The sequence below is a fragment of the Ambystoma mexicanum genome, chromosome 8 (assembly GCF_040938575.1).
Source record: "Ambystoma mexicanum isolate Mex_15411 chromosome 8, UKY_AmexF1_1, whole genome shotgun sequence".
In the NCBI taxonomy this organism is placed as follows: domain Eukaryota; kingdom Metazoa; phylum Chordata; class Amphibia; order Caudata; family Ambystomatidae; genus Ambystoma; species Ambystoma mexicanum.
This window is the reverse complement of record NC_090929.1, coordinates 858,375,410-858,397,808: the sequence shown is the minus strand read 5'-3', so window position 1 is coordinate 858,397,808 and position 22,399 is coordinate 858,375,410. Positions and strand designations below refer to the sequence as shown.

Below are 22,399 nucleotides of genomic sequence, written 5' to 3'. Positions count from 1 at the left end.
GGTCGTAGCTTGCTCCCATTTTAGATTTAGGTTTATATTAAGCGTTTTTCCAACCTGCACATACAGTTTATTAAACACCCTTGAACTGTCATCACTCGTGTCTGTCTTTACTGTTGCCAGCATGAGTTCCTTACACCTTCCTCTGGAACAGCCTCCCTCCCCCACTCAGACTTGAGCCCTTCCGTATTAATCACCCCACTGCCGCTGTGAGCGGTGTTAGGAAAGATTTCGTAATTGTAGGTAATTTTCCTTCCATGTGGCAAACCCTAAACTTTTTGCTGTTTTTTTCACCTTGTTCTTGACTTTGCCAGAGAAGTGCAGCCTTCTGCCGCACTCCTCTGGGCTTTCGCTCCTTTTCTTATGGGGAAACTGACATGCCCTTAAGACAGTCAGTACCGGGGAACGCTGTTTCCCGTAGTTTCTTTTATCATGTTGCGGCTTTAGTGCAACATGACACAAGAGGGCACTGTAAGCTAAGTTACAGCTCTCTTGGGTCTCTAGCCTTCTACAGGCCCTAGACACTCGTTTAGGATTGTATTTGATCAGTGCAAGTCATTCAGGGACTGGAATGGTGGCAGCGATCGTTTTGTGTATTTTGAGCTCCTTTTGGCGTTCTAAGCTCGTTTTTCGCACTGAACCCAAAATGGTGGCCTGGCTCCCAAAATGGCCAGACCACGAGGCTCCTTTGTCCTGTCCACTGACCGTCTTGCTCCCTTCACCTTCCCCAGGTCGAGCGACCCGGGGCCTTCCTTATTTGGGCATGTACTTTCCCGCGAAACACGGATGCTTTCGCGGGCTTCTACATGTCTTTTGTGTGCCTCCAGGGTGTGGGCTGGGATGTCTGGTCCCAATACACATCCTCGGTGCCAGAGAGTCTAGGGTAGTGTGAATGGCTGGGACCACCGTGGTCCGTGATTGGTCCACGAATGGTGTGTGTGTTGATGAGCGGATCTCCCATTGGCTCCCCTCCGTTTTGGCGCGAAGGGAACCGTGGATAAGAGGGGGCTGGAAACACCACTACCATGTCGATCTCCTGAGTTCTCACGAACAAAGGAATACAGGAGCCAAGTATCCTGCAACCAAGAGGCTGGACCGAGGAATCGCTGGTGACCCGCTGAAGGACTCCTCCTTTGCACTGCTGTCGTCCTGTGAAACCCTTTCCTCCTTTGATCGAACCAGAAGGCCTGTACTGGTGCTTCGACCTTTGTATTAGCAGGAACAGCTATTCTCGGCGACGTCATCATCTCCTGCCAGTAAGCCTTCGGAAGCGTCTCTGGGCCATCCAGTTGACTGACCAGCTTACACGGGAGTCCTGCTCTGTAACCGCCGCCAGGTTGTGTTGTATTTCGAGTCCTGGTCACTCTCACACGCTTCGTACACTTGGCGTTCCCAAGTCTGAAGTGAGTAGTGTACATTTGGCTCAGATACACACGGCCGCTCCGTTGCCCTGCGGTGGTGACAAAACTGTGCAGGTTTCTTCGATTGGGACGTCTTTTTTCTCTACACGACGAGGCATTCCCGGCTCTTCTGAACCTGCCAGCTGCTGAAACTAACGTGGAGAAGCCTGAGTCTGCTTGCATCGGGGACCGGTGAGTAGTATAGCTAGGATCTGGTCGCCCTCCTGCAGTAGCCCATTGCTTTTCCCCGCTGTGTAAAAACAGCACCCTTTTGCCGTACTCGCGCTCTGCTTCTGCTCACTGTGGAGGCTGCGCTTGAGTCGCGGAACCTGTTCTTCTTCTGTTGTGCACTAACCCGAACTGCCTGACTTCCTCCGAAGAGCTTCTCCTTTTGCCCATTGGCACCAGCGTGTGCAGGTACTTTGAGCACAAGGCTCCACTCTTCGCAGGGCTCGGACTTCCATCTAGTTAGGTGCCTCTGAAGGCGAACTGAGTCTAAAGCATTATCGCACTGCCTGTTTTCTTTCCCTTTCAGGTGGACTACACATTTTGTGCATATAACGCTTGCGACTCGTATTTGTATATATATTGTGTTGATATGGTATGTGTTGGCTTAATATTGTGATATTGTGATTTTCTCGCTACGGTCGTTATTTTAAAGGCCTTAAAATAAATGTGTATATATTTTTGATATAACAACTGTTTGGAGTAGTTTGTAAGTGCTCTTGCTTTGTGTGCTCATTGCGGGCTTTCAGTCACCCTCACCCCTATTGAGACCTAGTCTTGACCGCCGCGATCGCTACCTTGATTGGTCTGGCTCGTCCAGAGGTTACCCTGTTCCAAGTAATTAGGTTGGCCTTCTGAACTTCTGCGCCACCAGGACAGAGTTCAGAAATCCGTCTTAACAAGCGGTAGCCTGATCCTCATGAATCTCACAGGTTCCCAGGTCCTTCCTCCCAGTCAACACCAGAATCCCCCCCCCCCCACTGCACTGCCCTGCGGGACCCTGCTTGATGAATCCACATCCCACCCTTGAGAGTCGCCTGTACTAGCACTTAACCTGAGGTTCTCCTCCTTGGCTCCCCTTAGCACTTCCCTCCCAGGCCCCTCTTCCAGCACTTGTCCATTCCTCTGTGCCTCCTTCCATCCCCATCCCCCGCACTTCTACTCATTGCACTTGCACACCCAAATGCAATAAGGCCTAGTAGGACCGCAACTGTATATTTACTGTTTTTGCCATTGTTATTACTTCCCCCGTTTCCCCTTCCCATTTAGCCTTGTGGCTCTTTGAAACACAATTCTGTTATATACAGCGCCTTACAAATGCTCAATAAAATAAAAAAATAAAAACATATACTGATAATAAAGCTCTGTGTTTTAAGTGTGTTGGTCCTTGGTTCAATTCCAAGCTCTTAAAAAGTCATCTGAGCTAATTTGCTACATATGGGTTGTGTGAAAGAACAGACAGAGCTTCCGTTAAATAACTAGCTCTACCAGAAAAAGGAGACAGAAAATCATATTTGTGCTCTTTGTTCAAGGAACGCTTTTTTATTCCTGGTTTGTGGTCCTCTGAACATTTTATTCGAATCAGAAAGTATATCCAAAATGTTTGCATGTGTTTTGTGCAGTGATTGATAAATGGAACGCAAATCTCATGATTCACAGAAACCCAGTGTTTTCACATATTACACCCAATTCCCCAAAACAGTGAACTGCTATTACAAATTGGGGTACACCTAAGTGGTGGCGGCAGCCATGAGCAAGTTGCAGCCACATGTGAGTCATGTGGTCGTTTTCTCCTAACTGAAGTTGCCAACAGCACATCAAAGCTTTCTTGCTCTTCTCCATCTCAATCCCACCAACAACCCTACGCCCCCTTCCATTGCAGATCCGCTAGAGCGACAAGGCACCACGCAAGTGGCAACAGTGCGCAGTACAAGACACATTAACATAGCTGCTGACACAATGGGAAATTGAAGAGATTGGCGGTTTAATAGGGTGGCCAGACGTCCCGTTTTTTTTTTTTTTTTTTTAACTGGTCACCCTAGGTTTAGAGACGCGGGAATAAATGAAGGGCCGCTTGGAGACCTGTATGATTGACATCCTGGTGCTAGACAGATGGCTTTAGAAATATGGATGTACGACAATGTGAGTGGTTGGAAAGATCAGCGGCTGATGAGATTTGTCGGTGGAAGATGGATGGCTAAGGAAATGGATGTTTGATGCGTGGACTATTGACTGGCTGAGGAACCAGTAAAAAGAGTGCTAAAGCTAGACTCGTAGAGTGAAAGTGAGAAATTAAAATACAGCCATAAAGATACATTTCTGTTGTGCGTTTGCCCTCTGCTGGTTAGTTCGAGTTTTTTCAGTCGATATTTTAGCATCAACCTGGTCACTTCTGTTTTTAGTAGGACTCCTACTCAAGGCGTTCTTCGCGTGTAGAGCTTTGTGTGCATTTTGTACATGTCGTGGAAATGTGAGCATTTCTCCCCTTTAAAGTGCAGCATTGCAGTTGTAACTAAAGGTGAGAGAATGACTAACTGCAAGAACACCCAACAGAACAGATTCCTCTTTGTGAGAATGGACATGAAAAGAAAATGCCCATCATTTTCTCCGTGCACCAGAAAAATCAATAATTCAGGTCATGCAACAAATGCAGAAGGGAGATAGAACGTTTTGCTAGGACTCGCATTTTTGAGGAGCAGAAACATCAATCTTTATGGGGCCACTAGCAGATCTTTATTATGAGATTTGTACATGTAAATACATGACAGCTTTTTTCTAATTGTAATTGCCTGCCCTTTAGTGGCATAGGCTATGAACAGCAACAATATAACGAATGCTCGTGATACATTGATTCCTTTTCCTTCTCTTCCCATCTAGGAGGTTAGAGCTAATCTGCAAAAATAGAGGGAAATACAGTATACAGTAGGTTCCTCAATTATGAATGCGCCTGGCACACCACACTGCATGGATGAGAATAAGAATGGGAATCTTGGACAAATAAAGTCGAGAAAAGGTTCTTATGATTTTAATGTATTTCGTGTTTTTTTGCATTTTCTTGTGTTCATTTTGTGCATCGAGTGTGGTGAGTGTGTTGCGTATGTGTTGAGCTATACTTGTGCTGATATATTTTTTTATGTGGGTGTTATGGCATGGAGGCATAATGTTAAAGATGCCTTCAGAGATTTGAGCACCATGAATAAACAAATCAATCCATCAAACAGTAAACACACCATCCGGCTATTATGATTTTGCATTTGATACTGAAAATGTAATTTTAGTCATTTTCACACGAACTGCAAATGTGCTGAAATGCCATTTAAAATGTGCACGATTTAGCATTTTATCTATCTGCCCATTTCATATTTTATTTTATTTATTCTTTAATTTTTAGAGCACGTAAAACACGAAGGCATCAAGGGGCAATGATTATAGTAAAAACCAGTAGGACTAGAAGGACGTTGTTGGTCTAGTTAAAGAGTCATGTTTTTAGACTTTTGCAGAAAGCCCAGTACGATTGCTCCGCTCTCAGGTTGAGAGGTAGGGAGTTCCATGGTTTAGCTGCAGTGACAGGGAAGCTGGAGCCTCTGGCTTTGGTTAGTCTGCATTTTGTAGTCTGTTGGCATATGCAGCTCTGGTAGGTCTGGACGCTTGGGATTTGTAGAACCTCTGGATGATGTAGGTGGGGCGGTCTTGGCGAGGCATTTGTGGGTGATGGTCAGTGTTTTGAAGTTGATGCTTTCTTGAATGTGCAGCCAGTGGGCTGCCCGCCTTGCATTGGAGATGTGAACCCATTTGGGAATGTTCAGAGTGGAGGGCATTGTTTTGTATCACTTGTAGTTTGTGAATATTACGAGGGGAGGTGCTAGAAAATAGGGCGTTGCAGTAGTCTAGCCTTGCTCCTATGACTGCCCGCGCAATGGTGAGGCGGCTGTCGGTGGAGAGGAAGGGGCTGTATGCAGTGATCAGTTTGAGGGTGTGTGTGGCAGAGGGAATTGTATTGACTTGACGAGTGAGAGCGAGGGGGCATCCATGAAGACTCCGTGTTTTTACAGATTGTGAATTTGGAATGGTGATGCCGTCTATAGAGAAGGAGGCATATTGGGTGTCAAGTTCTTTTAGGGTCGAGGGTAAGCCGACTATTAGTAGCTCAGTCTTGTCATTGATTAGACATAGGTAGTTTGTTGCCATCCATGCTTGGATGATCTGATAAACATAGTTGAGCTTGTCCGAATCTGGGGTGTAGTTGTCAGATAGTGGGGGGAGGATCTGGGTGTCGTCAGCATAATGTGTGTAAATTATGCGGATCGAGTGAGGAGGTAGAAAAGGTTTTTTTCGGGAATATGTTGTAGAGTGTGGTGCGACACAGGAGCCTTGTGGGATGTCGCAGGTGCTGGGAGTTGGTTAAGATCTCACGTTTTCCACAAATACTGTAAAGGCTCTGTCTTTCAAGAAGGAAGCAACCCATTTAGAGGCTTCCGGGAGACGTTGGCAACTGTGGAGAGGTGTTTGCAGAGAATGCCATGGTCGACCAGGTCGAAGACTGCTGAGAGATTGAGGAGGAGCAGGAGGACAGATTTCCCTGAGCCTTTGATTTCGTCTAGGTTGTTTTTCAGGTCCAGAAGAGCTGATTCTGTGCCGTGACCTGGGCACAATCCGGATTGGCGGGTACCCAGAATGTGGTAAGTTTCGAGGTACTGCTGTATCTGGATGTGGGCGGCCCCGTCAAAGATTTTGAGGAGAAAAGGAACTGTTGTGATGGGTCGGTAGTTGTCATGTCCCGAGTCGTAGACGTCTGTGGGACCGCTGGCCCTTTAAATGCGTTGGGGGTGTGATGCATTGGTGAAAGCCCAGGGTGTTTAGGCTGTCTGCAATGGAGGTTGCATTGGTGTTGTTGGGGGTCATGTAAGCCTAGGTTGAGGTCACCTTGTAGGATGATTATCGAGTTGGGTTTGGTATTCGAAGATAGCAGATGTGCGATGTCTTCTTTGAAGGAGAGCAGGGGGCCGATAGATGACGTGCAGGGTGATGGTGTCGGTTCGAGAAATCTGGGGTTTGGTGGATAGGATGTCAAGTTCTGTGGTTGTGCAGATTAGAGTTTCCTGATGGTGAGGGTGTCTCTAGTTATTGGTGCGACTCCTCTGCCTCTTGCGTTTAGTCTGTCAGAGTGTGCAATAGAGAAGCCTGAGGGGAACGCGATAGAGAGGGAGGGACCTGCCGTGGCTTTCAGCCAGGTTTCTGTGACTGCTAGTCGGTCGACGTTGTTGGAAGAGATGAGGTTGTGGATATCCAGGGGATGTGCTTGGATGGAGAGGGCACCAATTAGAGCGCAGCTATGTTTCGGCGCAGAGGGGTTGCTTGCAGGGGTGCTGCTGGGTGTAGTGGCAGGACAGTGTAGCACAGTGGTGGCTGGGTGCAGTGGCAGGGCAAGACAGCGTAGCACAGGGGCTGCTGGGTGCAGTGGCAGGGCAGGACAGCATAGCAACAGGAGCTCCTGCGAGTAATGAATGCCCTTGAGTCAGGTGTTGTGTCTGTGGTGTTCATGGGCGATTTGTAGGAGTTGGAGGATGAAGAGGGTATGAATGTCGGGGCAAAGGGAGTGCTGAACAACCGATGAGATGTAGTATGCATTTGTGGGACAGCTCTTGTGTGCATGCAGGTTGGATTTCTGTGATTCTCAGTGGAGTGGTGGGTACAGCAGCTGAGGCGGGAGTTGCAGCATGATGTGGGTTGGGGGTTGGTGTTATATGAGCGAGCTTTGGGTGCAGGATTGGTCTGGCGAGTGGCGAGAGGGGGAGAGTACTGACTCTTTTGCAGGGAGGCATAATATGTGAGCGTAGGCAGGAATGGAGTACAGCGGTAGATCATTTGGTGCTGGAAGACTTACCTTGAAGGAAGTAAGGGAGCTGGGCCTTTCTGGCCCAGACAGGTGAGGTCCTTTTGAGTGGCCCTTTGGAGGGGGCCCCCGGCTTCGCCTGCCAGCTAAGAAAAGATCCACTCTTCATAGCGAGCTGCAGGCAATGGGGAAGTTCCATAGTGCCAAAGACAAACCAGTGTTTAGTTCTGGTATTGGATGCCCATAGCAATATTGTTCCCAGGCACCGTGCAATATTTAAATGAAGATACTCACTTTGCAGACTTTATTTTAATCAAGAGTCAGGATAAGGGCATCATTGATGGAATTCTGTACGTTTAGTATCAACATCTTGCTATTTTCATTAAGAATGAATGCAGTAAAATTGGAAGATTTTTGTCGCAATATTTCATGTGTCTTACTCTGAAATGTTGAAGTCAAGCGCACTATACCCAGAGGTTCTAATTAAACCAGTTGCTGCGTGAGTTGTATCTGCAAAGGTTTCATCGTGGTTATTTTCTTTTATGTATTGTGTTAGTTATTCTGGGTGCTGTGTGCAGAGCCACAAGCATTGCATTTTGGCTACTTCTAACTGCTTATGTACAAGAAACATGCCAGAAACACATGAGTAGCAAGGGTAAAAACAATAAGGAGAGCCAATAGCCACTAAGATGAGATCGAAGGGAAGGGTTATAATACGCAGGGGATGGGACTAGCCTTTTAGGCAAAGGGGTACAGCAACGCGAGCAAGCACACAGGGAAAATGTAGATGAGCGCAGTAACAGAGGATGCGTAGGAAGGACACTGGTTTCACTGATGCTATTTTATGTTTGTTATGTTATTGGGATTTATACAGTGCACTGCTGCCATGGTCATGCTCTACAGGTTCTCATGGAACATTGTCCCATTTCATTGAGACTCAGCAGAAGGTCTGTGCCTTGCCCATGGTCATACCAGAGCCCCTGAAACTCTTTGAGTCATCTTGGAGCCAATAGGCACCTATTAACAATTTTATTTAAATATGCATTGGTTTTCTACAGTGCAGGCGATCTGTAAATAAGTCATCCTATTACATAAAAGCAAATATAACAATAAAGCAATGTTAATCAAGAGAGTTGGACTCTCTTCATCCATGTTATACACTCTGCTGGAACAAAAACAGTTTTGGGAAAGGGATTTGGGTGAGGTGCCATAGAAGGAATGGTTGGAGGGTCTACAGCACACAAGGGAAGTGGCGATCTGTTCTAGATTTTGGGTGGTGAGTTTAAGTACTTACACCGCATATACTATTCATGGAAGAAACTTGTGAAGAGGGATAGAGGGTACAGTGACCAATCAGTGTCCTAAATGTAATCAGGAAACAGGCACTTTTTGTCATATGTTATGAAATTGTAGATACCTGAAAACTATTTGGATGGGGCTCCTGAGAATCCTTTCAGAAATTATGGGATGAACTGTAGGAGCAAACCTAGATTGATCATACTTGGAATTTGGGAAGACAGAGCTGGGTCCTGGCACACAAGACAGTCCCTGAAGACTGCCTTCGTTATTGCAAAAAGGGATATAGCTGCATATTGGAATAAACTGGTCCCATTGGCACTCGCAAAATGAAGGCAAGGTATGGACAAAAGAATGGAGTGTGCTACATTAATTTACAATAATAGGGGATGTTCACAGAAAAATGGGGAGAATTGTTATAGGTGGGTTGTCCATTATGATAATGAGGTAAGTTCCTTTTTACAATTGTGTTTGATTTGTGGGGGACGGGGAGAGTTGGAGGGTTGGGAACTCAACTCAATTTTCCTGTGATGATAATGAATTGAGATTGGTTTCATTAAGGGGGAATATGGTGGTTGATGGGGTAGAGCTCCTTGAGGGAATGTTGGGGGGATTGTTGAGAAAGGGTCTGCTGGTCAGAATCTACATTCATTGTTCACTTGGTCTGTCTTTGTATTTAATGTTTACAAACTGTAATACAGATTTTCATTAAAAAAAGAATGAAAGTCAGAGGTTCAAAGATGATTAGATTCTGTTGGAGTTTCTAACAAACTATGACAGCTACCTTTCCAGCAGCATTATTCCCATGACACGCCGAGTTGTGTCCTGGAAAAACTAAAGTTTTTGGGTTCCAGCAGAAGTATGCTCGATACTTACAGGAATTGATGGAAGGGCACCACCAGAAGCTAAATTTGACTAAATACAGGAAACCTCACCCGGCCAGACTCAGAAAGGATTCACAGATTGATAGCTCTTTCTCGATTCCGTAGGTGGTGGTGCCTGGTTATTCTTAGCTGGGGGAGTGATTTGCCTGGTTAATTCTGATAACAAGCAAGCCTCCTCCATGCTAGCTAGTTACGCAACCCTCAGCATTCATCTTCTTAGAGGGACACGTGGCGTTCAGGCATAGGAGATTGAACACTAACTGATCTGTGATGTCTTTAGATGTCCATGGCATCAAGAGGGCTACATTGAACGGCTCAGTGTGCATCTACCCTTCAACAGGTGTTGGTAACCTGCTAATGTCATGATGCCTACCCCCGGGCATCAGGACCAAGGCCCTCAGCTCCGGGAGCAGGCATCCAGACATTTGTTTAAACCTCAGCAGCCCGGCTAGGGGCTGTCTGGGTTCAGCCCTGGCGCCTTAGGCGCCAGGCTCATCTTAGAAATCAGTCCTGGCGCCATAGGCGCCAGGCTCATAGACTTTACTTACCTGATGCAGACCATGCTGCAAAAGAGTCCAAGCCTACATGAGGCCTGGATGGGACTATTTTGTTACAGGGACTATTTTTTACTTGGGCGTGGCTCTAGCGAACTTCTTACCTGGAACTACTTTGGAGGCTATTTAAACCACACCCAAACAGCAGCACATGCTTCGCGTTATTCTGCATCCAGCAGCGTGACGCTCACCGTGCCTGCAGCCAGCATCCAGTCTTCTGCCACGCCCACGTGCCTGCAGCCAGCATCCAGTCTTCTGCCACGCCCGCCTCGAATCCGGAGCTCCTAGAGTAAAGAAGAAGAAAAGGACAAGGTTAGAAAACAAACTTATTTCAAATTCCTCACCTAATTCCGGAACCATTTAATCTCCGGACCTGGAAAGTACATCAGTCCTGCACGCGTTGCTTCGCCAGCTCCAGCACAGCGCCATACTCACCAGTTCTCACAGCATCTTTCGATCCGGCACTGTCTCCATCATTTCTTCGCCGTAATCCGGCACCTAGGGGACACAAGAAAAAACAAGGTGAGCCAAGGGAACCAACAAATACAACCTCTTACCACCATAGACTTACCTGATTTACCACCGGCGGTATTATTCCATAACTCTCCACATTTTCATATGCCGCATCTGTAAAGAGGGAGAAAAACAACACGTTAATGCATGCAATAGTTACCGGACAGCGTTGGGTAACACAGACTCTTACCTGAACGCCAGCAGCAGCTACGAGACCTTCTTGTCACAAACTCAGTTGCAACTTAAGGAAGGAAGGGGACAAGAGTGAACATCGGGCACTTTGAACTCGATACTTACCAATCCCGCCAGGGACTTCAGAGTCAATACTTACCAGAACTCTCCCAACGCCTTCAAACCAGTGAAGTAACTGGTATCTACGCGCCCCTGCAAGACACGCAGGATGGAGAGCTCATCTTTTACGAACATGAGGTGAGGTTACTAAGGGGATATCAGAGGTAATTAGTGGGGGAGAGCGAGAACAGTTAGGAGGCCATCACTAAAACCCACAGGTGGTTAATCCCTGTCTCCACTTGCAGGAAAATACTTCTTAGGGTCCAGCAGACAAGACTAGGCGGGCCAGTCCAGACAGTCATCTCTGCACTACGCATCACGTTGAAGGAGACCGCAGCTGTCCGATCGACATCCCTGTGGGGTCTAGGTGAGCGTAACAGCTAAACCCAGTTTTTTAAGGAAATTGGGGATTGCAATTATTTCCAGTGAACAGTGAATTCTCATTCAATGTGTGTCATAGCTTGCATTAAATGCCTGCCCTGTGTAGACCCCGCGTAGCTACCACCAATTAGATGGTTTAGTGCAATCCTCCGGCCAGCCTCACCGGACTAGGCAATGAATAGACGATTATCAAAATTCCTCTTGAAAGGATGACTTCCAACTTGAGCTTTCCCCTTTCGATGAAGTACACACCGAAGCATCTCGGCCACTAACCACTTAGTACCATAGTGGCACTCATGCCTTGAGTTCTTCCAGCGTTTGTGCATCAACACCTCACGATTTGCACATACCTTCCCCTCTATCCTACTAACAACAAGCCCTGACCTCCTTTCTCGCAGTACCATGCATGACAAGTTACCCGAAATGACAGTCGTGGTATGTAAAGTACTTTACATTAAATTACATACGCACAGTCAGACCAGAGACTTTCATGCCAATTAGGGATCAACATCTGCATTATAATACAGAACCCGCACAAGGGTTGATCCATATCCATTGTGAAAGGGTCTATGCGAAATGACCTTGTCAGCGGTCGAAAAGGTGTCACAGGCCGACTCCAGCATCTGAGACCCCCTCATGTGCCATGCATGTGGATACTGGTGCCGCCCTCTGTCGCAAAATGTCTCCCGGCACATTTTCTGGTCACTGTTCCCTCTTCAATTTCAGAACTGCAACTCCAGCAATGTGCCTGGGAACAACTGTGGTTCATAGTGATAATGTCGAAAACATTTTTTCGAAAACAATGTCGAAAACCTATACATATAATGAAAAGAGTCAATTTTTAGAAAAAAAAGAAATGTCGAAAAAAAAATGTCATTTAGCACTATCAATAAATACATAAACAAGAAGAGTCCCCCCAACCCCCCTCACCCAACACCCCCCTGCTACCCCCACCACCCTCATACTCAACACATTTTAATTATATATATATTTATTTATTCAATAAATAAATAAACAAACAAGAAGAGTATCATTTACTAGGGGGGTTCCCCCCCAACCAACACCCCCCTGCCACCCCCCCCCCCCCCCCGCACACCCCCACCACCCTCTCACCCCTCATACTCAACACATTTTAATTATATATTTATTTATTCATTAACAACAAGGAAAATATCATTTACTAGGGGGGGTCCCCCAACCCCCCTCACTAAACACCCCCCGCCACCCTCATATTCAACACATTTTAATTATTTATTTTTTTCTAAAAATTTGAAAAAATTCGACATTTTTTTTTCGACATTATCACTGACCACCACTGAGAAAACCCAGACTGGAGCCAAGAGAACAGAATCAAAATCACCCAGAAAATGGACACCCAACCTGACAACCACAGATGAAGCAAAGGTGAATGGGGAGGGGGCAGCAAAAAATGAACTAGGGGGGGTGAGGAGAGACTGCAGAGGGAGAGGAGTGACAAAGGATCCCTTCCCAAACCGAATTGGCAAATAAAACACAGACATCTAAGGAAAGACAGAGAGGATGAGCAGTTTGCGCCCCTCGCTGCTACCACACCTGAGACTGCTTCCAAAACCTTGCTGGAAAACAGGGAGTGGCTTACAGTTCTTTTTAAAGCCACTCTCCTGTGTAATCCAATTTCTGGGGAATAGATAGGCACTGACTGGTGCATAGAGTCTGGTGAGCACTGCATCCAATGGAAGGGGAAGGTGGAGACAGAACCAGCAGGACCACAGTATAAAAGGAGACAGAAGGAAAGGTAAAGTGTGGGTTGTTTGAGTGAGGTCAGAGGAGAAGAAGGCAGTGGCAAACCAAGAGACCAGGCAGAGGAAGGAAGGTGCAGAGGAGCGTAGAGGCAGTTTACTCAGGCAGTGTGAAAGTTGAGGTATCTGTGAGGGAGAGTGGTACCGGTTTGGGAGAGTGAAGCAGTGAATGAGACAGTGTTTGTGAAGGTGAGGGGAGAGTGGGAAATATGCATAATGGACTGAGGGTAGTAAGTAGAGTAAGAGGATGTGGAAGAGGGGATAGTAGTAGTAGTGCTTAGTTGGGAGAGAAGGAGTAGTGCAGAGATAGTAGTGTAGTAAGGGGATTGCTTTGGATAGGAGAGAGTAGTAGTGGAGTGGAAAGGGGAGAATAGTAGGGGGCGGAGAAGGGAGAGTAGTGGTGAGTAAGATCGGAGGGTGGAGGTGAAGAGAGAGAGAGGAGCATCGGAGGGATAGAGAAGGAAATGTCAGGGAGTGTGAGGAGAGATGGTGGGTGGAGTCTGAGAGAGGAGGGTAGGAGGAGATAAGGTAGAGCAATAGAGAGACACAGGGAGAGGTACATCGGGGCGTGGTAGGAAGATCGAGTGGCGGTTTGAGTATCTTCTAAGGCACAACCCTATAATCCCTATAGACGTAACGTCATTGATAGTGCAGGGCAGCCCTAGGAAGCCCCTGTGGGAGCTTAGACAGATAAGGTATTGCATTTGCCTTTAGGCCCTCTGGCTAGTAGAGATGGCTGAGTTAGGGGGGGGGTGGGGGGGGAGTTGTGCATGTTAGATGAGCAAGAGATGGGCGACCTTTAGTGAGCCCCTCGTCCCCCTTTTTCCAGCCTAGTGTGGTACATTGTACATTCTGTATATTGCTACATTGAAAAATCTGCAAATTCTCACCTTAAGCTGCTTTTCTGAAATTAAAAAAATACAAACCAAACCCCTTGAATTTTCCTTGAGTCTGTGTGAGATGTTCAGTCTATCTGTGACAATATACTGACAAAGCCTTTGTGGCACCATTGAATTGTGTTGCCTCTCAGGTACCCAGGCATGCAGCTGAGGTGCTTTGACTATAATAGCCCATCTCTCCAACTCACATCCTGTTTCTTTTCTGACTCCCCAGGACCGGAAGTGCAGACTCTGGCAGCAAGCTCTCTCAATTCTTCTCTCCATGCCTCAGACAGGAATCCTGATGCTGTAAATAAAGAGCATGAGTTAGTCCACTATACAAACACCACAGTGTTCAGGTGTAATTACGTGTCTTTCATTAAGAGATTTGGAAGAACAGACACTCTGAGCCTAATTCACAGAAGCGTTTTATAATGGCGCAATCCCATAGGAAAACGCTCTGTGAATCAGTCCCTCTATCTTTAAATGATCCACTACTAGGTCCATAACGTGGATGACCTGGACCGATAAGCAAACAATGGACATGCGCACCCTCCTGCCAGCACTGACCAAATATCTCCCTCCTCTGCTACACTCCTTTACTAGGCATTTCATTTGTGTCAGACACCAGGTAGTGGAAAAAACATATAGCAGAACGTGATTTAGAAGTATTGGGAGCGCCTAATGTAAACATGACATTTGCTAATAACATTTGAATACATCATAATACAGAGAGGAATGTGGCTTTCTCCCATTTGCAGCGAATTCGTAGCTGCCAACATACCCCATGGCATTAATAAGAAGCTCATCTGGACCTAGTTCTTTTCCTTGCATCCTGGGACTTATAGTTCGTCATATATAGTGTGGGAAATGGGGGAAAGTCCCAGAATGTATAGAAAAAAACAGTACTGGGTGCGTTTCTCCCACATTAAATGTGGCATGTTGGCATTTATGTGAAATTTCACCTCAAAATGAGCTGCAATGGAAAAGAAAATGAGTGCATAAAAGCATGTGTGATTAACAAGGCACAACAGTGCCTTCTCTTGCTATTGCCGAATAGGCGTTGAACCTTTCTCTTCAATACCAAGGGCCTCATTAGGACCCTGGCGGTATGGGTTTAACGGCGCCGGTAGAGCTGCCCGCGCTGTTAAACCCATACCGCCGCATTACGAGTTCCCCTCGCGGGACCTGCCAAGGACGTCTGGTTTTACCAGACATCCTTAGCGGGTCCCTCGAGGGGCCGAGAATGCTAACAACGGGCCTGTCATTAACGGGCCCGTTGTTAGCATCATCCCCATTCCCATTGAGCCTTATGAGGGCTCAAATGGGAATGGGGATGGACCGGGTCTGGGTTCCCTGGATGGGGAAATACCGGGCCCTCCAAGGTCGGGATGGCCCGGTATTTCCCCATTCAGGGAACCCAGACCCGAATTTGGAGGCAGCCATGCCCATATTAAGGGCATGGCTGCCTCCAAACTCGTAATGAGGCCCCATGACTGCTATTCTCAATTCCGTTATCTAATTTTAGTTGTATTATTCTATATAAAAATACTTTATATGTTGTCTATCCTTTTCCTGCAGGGAAACACAACTAATTAACTTATGTAAATGGAGTTTCTATATTGTATTACACTTAGGTCTACCAAATCACTCCAGGGCACTGGCCACCACCTCTCCAGTCCTGGTCTTTCCTTTTACACATCATTATCGTCCAAATGTTTTAATTTAAGCGAACCAAGTTTGCAGCTCACAGAATGCATCCGCTTATCAAATCAAAGCCCAAAACTGGGGAAGTACTCTTGTGACATTGAGTCAACTTGCATTTCATCCTCTGCATACAAAAAGTACAACCTGAACAGTGAAGCCAGTGGCTATTATGACCAAACAACTGGAGGTTTGAGAATGTTGCAATTGCTCAGCCCTGTTGAGTGCAAACTAGGTCATTGCAAAATGATAGATTTCGGCTGACGTCAAATGCAGCATTCTTTCACTAAAATATATATGGCTCTGAGAAAATGGCATAAGCATGGACACTTTAAAAACATCATGTGCCAATCCTGACATGACATAGGAGCCCAGTAGCGTGAGCAAAATCATTGCTTATAAATTGACACGAACTGGGCAATTCTACTGTAATGAATGAATGAGTATTCCAGTACATGAATTGATTATTAGGTTAGGCCAAACGGTGTTTATTGGAAGTACTTCAACAATCAGCAGTATAAACAGAAATTGCTAACATTAATTTCCACATTTCTGACCGATTTACTAACCAATATTCCCCTTCCTGCTCCTCCAACATTACTGACGCCACTACACCAGAGCTTGCGCTAGCCACACTACACATAAACAAACCAAGAATCAATACTTTGTTCACACCCAGCATCTCCAGATGCTGTAGCACATCTAGAGCGATCCACCCACATACTCCTTAAAACCCTCAATAACGCAACTACACACCAAGTTACTGGATTATTTTACAGCTATGGCCATCCATGCCTCTGGATCCCTTACGGACACTATATAACCAGTGTGCACTCCCAAACCCGCCACAACCCACAACACACTGACACCAACACAAACACTTACGGTTACAGCGCACAAGGCCTAGCACACAAACTCCCACATGCAAAACACTCACAGATACCAGTTCCTCCTGGTTCTAAACCTACCCTCTCACTGTATCCCCTCTAACCTTCCAGCCCCTCTCTTACAGAGCCACGCAAGCACCCGGAAACTGTTCCTGGGTGGTAGCGGTGTGCGTCATAAATCAACATAACATAACAGTATTTAGCCACACATCAAAAATATGTGTTTCACTATACTTTATACTATATAAACAGAAGGTACTTTACATTATAACATTAACATCATGAAAATAGATTACAACACACATTCAAAATATCATAGAGCAAACAGTTTTGACTCTAGCTGGCAGTGTCCAACCGGAAAATGTGTTCTAGGCATTAGGGTTAAGTAAATGGGAAAGTAAATCTACCACAATATAAAGTACGGTGCTGGGAAGACAGATATTTGTCAGAATTAAATTATAAAGAAATGAAACAGAGTTAAAACAATATATTCGTTAATGGAATACGTAGTTAGAATCCACTAAAATATTAGCATTGCTGTTAAAAAGGGTTTTGTTTTAAAACTGAAAAGTAACACGCTACTGAAAATGTGCACTGAAAAGTGCCATCTGAGAACTGGTAAATCAGTGTTGAATTCAGCTGGATGTGTTTACCAGTGCAACAGGTGCTTGCTGACAAGGAACAGTTCAGAGCGTGTGCAGGCAGCAGAGAGATCAATGTGCATTACAAAATAAGGCATTCTCATAAAACATGCCAAATTTATTTATTCAATTTATTTATTTTGACATAGCAGTGCACTAAATCCTTAAGCATCAAGGCGCTAGTTACAGAAATTGGCATGGTTTGGACAGTAAGATTAGGATTATAAATACAATTTGATAAGTACGGTGAGCAGTTGAGCAGAGTAAATACCAGTTCTGGGTTTGAATGCAGAGGGTACATCGTTCGTTACGGGGACTCTTCTTAATGTTAAAGGATATTTATACCACACACTATGACCACCATAGTGGTCCCCTGGCACTCTGGCGGATCTGAAAGAAAGGGGGTAGGTTAGGGCGCGTTAGTAGGACACTGTTGGAGAGGGAGCAAGGGAGCTGTGTGTGATGTGCTGTTGGCAGCTTCAGTTCGTTAACATAACAGGTGTTATGTTATGTTACTTGGCATTTATATAGCTCCTTAAGTATCATTGGTATGATCTCAATGCGCTGGTAGGTTGAACGCCCTCGGGAACCGCAGTTCAGGTCAGTAGAGAGAGAGAGAGAGAGTCATAGTGCATGGGCGCACCGCATATGTGTGCAGCTGGTGTGGTTGTTGCATGATAGCTGCTTCTTAGCGGTAGGTGTGGTGCTGAGGAGACAGTTGGATGTGTTCAGTCTGGAGGGTGGACACCTAGACTGAGTTCTGGCTGTGTTAAGCCTGAGGAGACGCCTTAGGTAGCGGTATGTGCTGGGCTAGCTGTGTTTTATTAGGATGATGGGTTTGTGGGGTTGTGTTAGTATGAGAACAGCTATACCAAATGTGTTCTAGTTGAATGATGGTGTGTAGGAGAGAGTAAGTGTAGTAGTGTGATATGGTGGTTATCAGTAAGGTGCCTGCGACAAAGCACAAGAGCAGGACAGGGGGCGTGCATAGCGTCATGCATATATGAAGCGACAGGATGGGTAGGGATGACATAGGAATACAGATACATAGCAAATACATGGCAACTTCTAAGTTCAATTTACAGTGACGCTATTAGGCACACTTTCTAAGTTCAACTTTAACCAAGTGACGCTATTAGGTACATTTTCTAAGTTCAACTGTAACATAGTGACGCTATTAGGGCACTCTCAATGATGTTGGGGATACCTTCTAAGTTCAAATTTAGCGCAGAGACGCTATTAGGCACACTTTCTAAGTTCAACTTTAACACAGTGACACTATTATGCACACTCAGTGATGTTGGGGATACCTTCTACTTCAACTTTAACACAGTGACGTTATTAGGCACACTTTCTAGGTTCAACTGTAACATAGTGACGCTTTTAGGGCACAATCAATGATGTTGGGGATACCCTCCAAGTTCAATTTTAACACAGTGACGCTACCTTGCCTTGCTACCTAATGATGCAAATGCCACTTTATCTGTGTCTATGACCCCAGAAAACATGCCCCCCACTGGTTTGAATGAAATTACCGCTATTTGCAATTCTTCTACCACTGCCTTGCTACCTAATGATGCAAATGCCACCTTATCTGTGTCTATGACCCCAGAAAACATGCCTCCCACCGGTTCGGATAGGCTACCCCGACCATCAATGTCACCCCTGAACCGCACCTCAAATGTGCCCTCATCAACGCCCGCTCCATCAATGCGCATGCACTAGACATCCACGACCTTATTACCACCCTAGATCTAGATCTTCTAATGGTCACCGAAACTTGGCTACATGAAGCCTCAGGCCCCGCCCTATCCCTCGCTCTCCCACCTGGCTATGCCATCACGAGACAAGATCGCATGACCACTGGAGGCGGTGTCGCACTCATAGCCAAAGACTCAATCACCATCAGAAAGGCTGACAAAACTAACAATAACAGCGACTACCTTCAATTAAAACTCACCATCTCGCACCAATGCACCATCACCCTACACCTCATCTATCGACCACCAGGCCCCCTAGGAGACTTCCAGGCCTCCATCACCCACCTCCTGGCGGACAACCTCAAAAAGTCATCCAAAGCCATTCTCCTTGGAGACATCAACCTTGGCCTGAATGACGCCAAAGACCCTACAGCCAAAGCACTTGACACAGCTCTAGCCACCCTAGGATTCGTCAACACCATCAACAACCCCACACACGCCCTAGGCAGATCACTAGACTGGATCGCCCACCACAATTGCCCCATCACAGTCACGGGCAACACCCCCACCTCATGGTCCGACCACCACACCATCACCTTTAACATCCCCACCACTACAACCACATCCCACCCCCCTCCTCCCTTGCCTCCTGCCCTTACAAGGAGTGCCCGTCAACTGACCAAAGAAAGACTCCTACCCTTCTTACAGGGACCTGCCTTCACAGCCCCATTCTCCAACGACCCGGAAACTCTGGCAAAAAATTATGATACGACCATCACAGCAGCAATCAATACCATCGCCCCACTTAAACTTCGGAAAACCAAACCCACTAGACACGCTAATGCGTGGTTCACCCAAGACCTTCTAAAACTACGCTCCGACAAACGGGCAGCATTAGCTCTTTGGCAAACATCACGGGATGAGAAAGACAAACTCAACTTCAAATCCCTTGCAATTAATTACAAGAAAGCCATCATTAAAGCCAAAGCTAAATCCTTCGAAGAGAGAATTACTAAGGCCAAGTCGAACACCAAGGAAATGTTCGCCATTTTCAGGGAACTTGAGAACCCCACACCCACCCCCCAAAACTTCACTAAGGACAAAGAATGGTGTGACAACATCCAAACAGCCATGCGCAATAAGATCAGCTCTCTCCAAGCCAAAATCTTGAACACCAAACTAACACTCTCCACCCACACTACACCCTCCCCACCACCACTGCCCCCATCACCCACTGAGGCCCCACCCACCTTCTCGTTTAAAACCGTCCAAGAAAACGACATGATCAACATTATGAAAAAACCCTCCAATTGCAAAGGCGACCCCTGTCCTGCCTCCATCATCAAAGACTGCGCAGACACCTTGGCCCCTTTTCTAACAGCCTTCGTCAACGCCTCCTTCACCACAGGGAGAGTCCCCGCCTGCCTAAAGGAAGCATGGGTCCGACCCCTCATAAAGAAACCCACACTTGACCCCACCTCCCCTAATAACTACCGCCCCATCACCACTGTCCCTTTCCTCCTCAAGATTCTAGACAAAGCAGCCTACCTGCAGGTCCAGCACTTCCTCGAAGAACAGAACCTCCTTGGACTGAGAATCCGGCTTTCGCCCTAGGCATGGGACAGAGACCGCCCTACTCGACCTAAAAAACCAAATGGACGACGCAAGGGACCAAGGCAAACCTGTCTTGCTCCTTCTCCTGGATCTGTCGGCAGCTTTTGATCTTGTAGACCACGACATCCTCTGCCACCACCTCTCCTCCACAGCCAACTTCTCTCAAGAAGCCATTACATGGATCACCTCCTTCCTCCAAGGCAGGACCATGCAGGTCTTCTCTGACCTAGCCACTGCATCACCCTCTATCATGCTATGTGGGGTGCCCCAAGGCTCCTGCCTCTCCCCCACCCTCTACAACATCTTCACCCGCCCCCTCTTCCTCATCCTTGACGCCATGGGCATCTCTTACACCAACTACGCCGACGACACACAGATCCTTCTCACTCTGACAGGCGACTATGACACGGACTCTGCTACCCTCAACAACATCTACAACACAATTCAAATGTGGATGGCAATCAACGGCCTCTGCCTTAACTCCGACAAAACTGAGCTCCTACTCGTAGGCTCCCCTGACACCATCAAGAAACTTGACGCTCAGTTCAGCCATTTCACCATTGACTCAATCACGATCCCAGTACTTGACACGGTAAAAACACTAGGCGTCTACTTAGACTCCAATCTATCCATGACCAGACAAGTAAACGCCATTGCCTCCTCGGCCGCTTACCATGCAAAACTCCTTAACGCAATCAGACCTTATCTGTCAAAAAATACTTGCACTAACATAGCCAGGGCCATAACCGGCTCGCGACTTGATTACTGCAATATTCTTTTCCTTGGGACCTCCAACAAAAATCTTGAGAAGCTCCAAGTAATACAGAACAGTGCCCTACGCGCTGCACAAGGCATTGCCAAGAGAGCACATCACCGCCGCCAGAAAAGCTTCCCACTGGCTCCCCATAAAGGAGAGGATCCTATTCAAGGCTCTAAGCATCACCCACAAATGTGTCCATCTTGCCGCCCCAATGTACCTTTCCCAGAGGATCCACCTGGTCTCCTCCACAAGACCCACTAGATCACCCTATGCCAGCATGCTCTCAGTACCCAGGGTAAAAAGGACCAGAGCAGGGGGCTCCAGTTTCCTGTACCTCGCTGCCGTACACTGGGACACCCTCCCTAGCTCCCTGCGCTCTGAACCCTCACTGACCGCCTTTCGGAAAACCCTGAAAACGACCCTGTTCATCTAACAATTACATGGCCTAGCCCTCATAATTGTATTGTATGATGTATTATGTGGTATATCTGATCACAGGTCACTGCCTACTGTAACCCAAGGCACAACCTGCTCACATTGTAACTAAGTCTTCCTTGCAAGTAACAGTGCCACAATGCCCCTGGGCTGCCTGCGCGCTATATAAATTTAATTAATAAATAAATAAGGCACACTTTCTAGGTTCAAATCTAAAATAGTGACGCTATTAGGGCACACTCAATGATGTTTGGGATACCTTCTAAGATCAAAACCTTAACACAGTGACGCTATTAGTCATACTTTCTAAATTCAACTTTAAGAAAGTGACGCTATTAGGCACACTTTCTAAGTTCAAATTTAACACAGTGACACTATTAGGCACACACAATGATGTTGGGGATACCCTCCAAGTTCAATTTTAACACAGTGACACTATTAGGCACACTTCTAGGTTCAAACCTTAACACAGTGACGCTATTAGGCAAACTTTCTAGGTTCAACTGTAAAATAGTGACGCTATTAGGGCACACTCGATGTTGGGGATACCTTCCAAGTTCAACTTTAACACAGTGACGCTATTATGCACACTTTCTAGGTTCAAACCTTAACAAAGTGACGCTATTGGGGCACACTCAATGATGTTGGGGATACCTTCTAAGATCAAAACCTTAACACAGTGATGCTATTAGTCATACTTTCTAAATTCAACCTTAACACAGTGGTGCTATTAGGCACACTTTCTAGGTTCAAATGTAACATAGTGACGCTATTAGGGCACACTCAATGATGTTGGGGATACCTTCTAAGATCAAAACCTTACCACAGTGACGCTATTAGGCACACT

The 22,399-nt window shown here is 46.3% G+C and overlaps 1 protein-coding gene across 3 annotated transcripts in view; it reads right to left on the bottom strand.

The window, feature by feature from the left end:
- The window catches only part of TBATA (thymus, brain and testes associated), a 236,132-nt gene that overhangs the window by 83,578 nt on the left and 130,155 nt on the right, over positions 1-22,399 (bottom strand). For all 3 annotated transcript variants that reach the window (XM_069610744.1, XM_069610745.1, XM_069610746.1), the window contains one exon: positions 14,021-14,118. In XM_069610744.1, the coding sequence (XP_069466845.1) occupies positions 14,021-14,118 (98 nt within the window). The remainder of the gene's footprint in view (positions 1-14,020; positions 14,119-22,399) is intronic.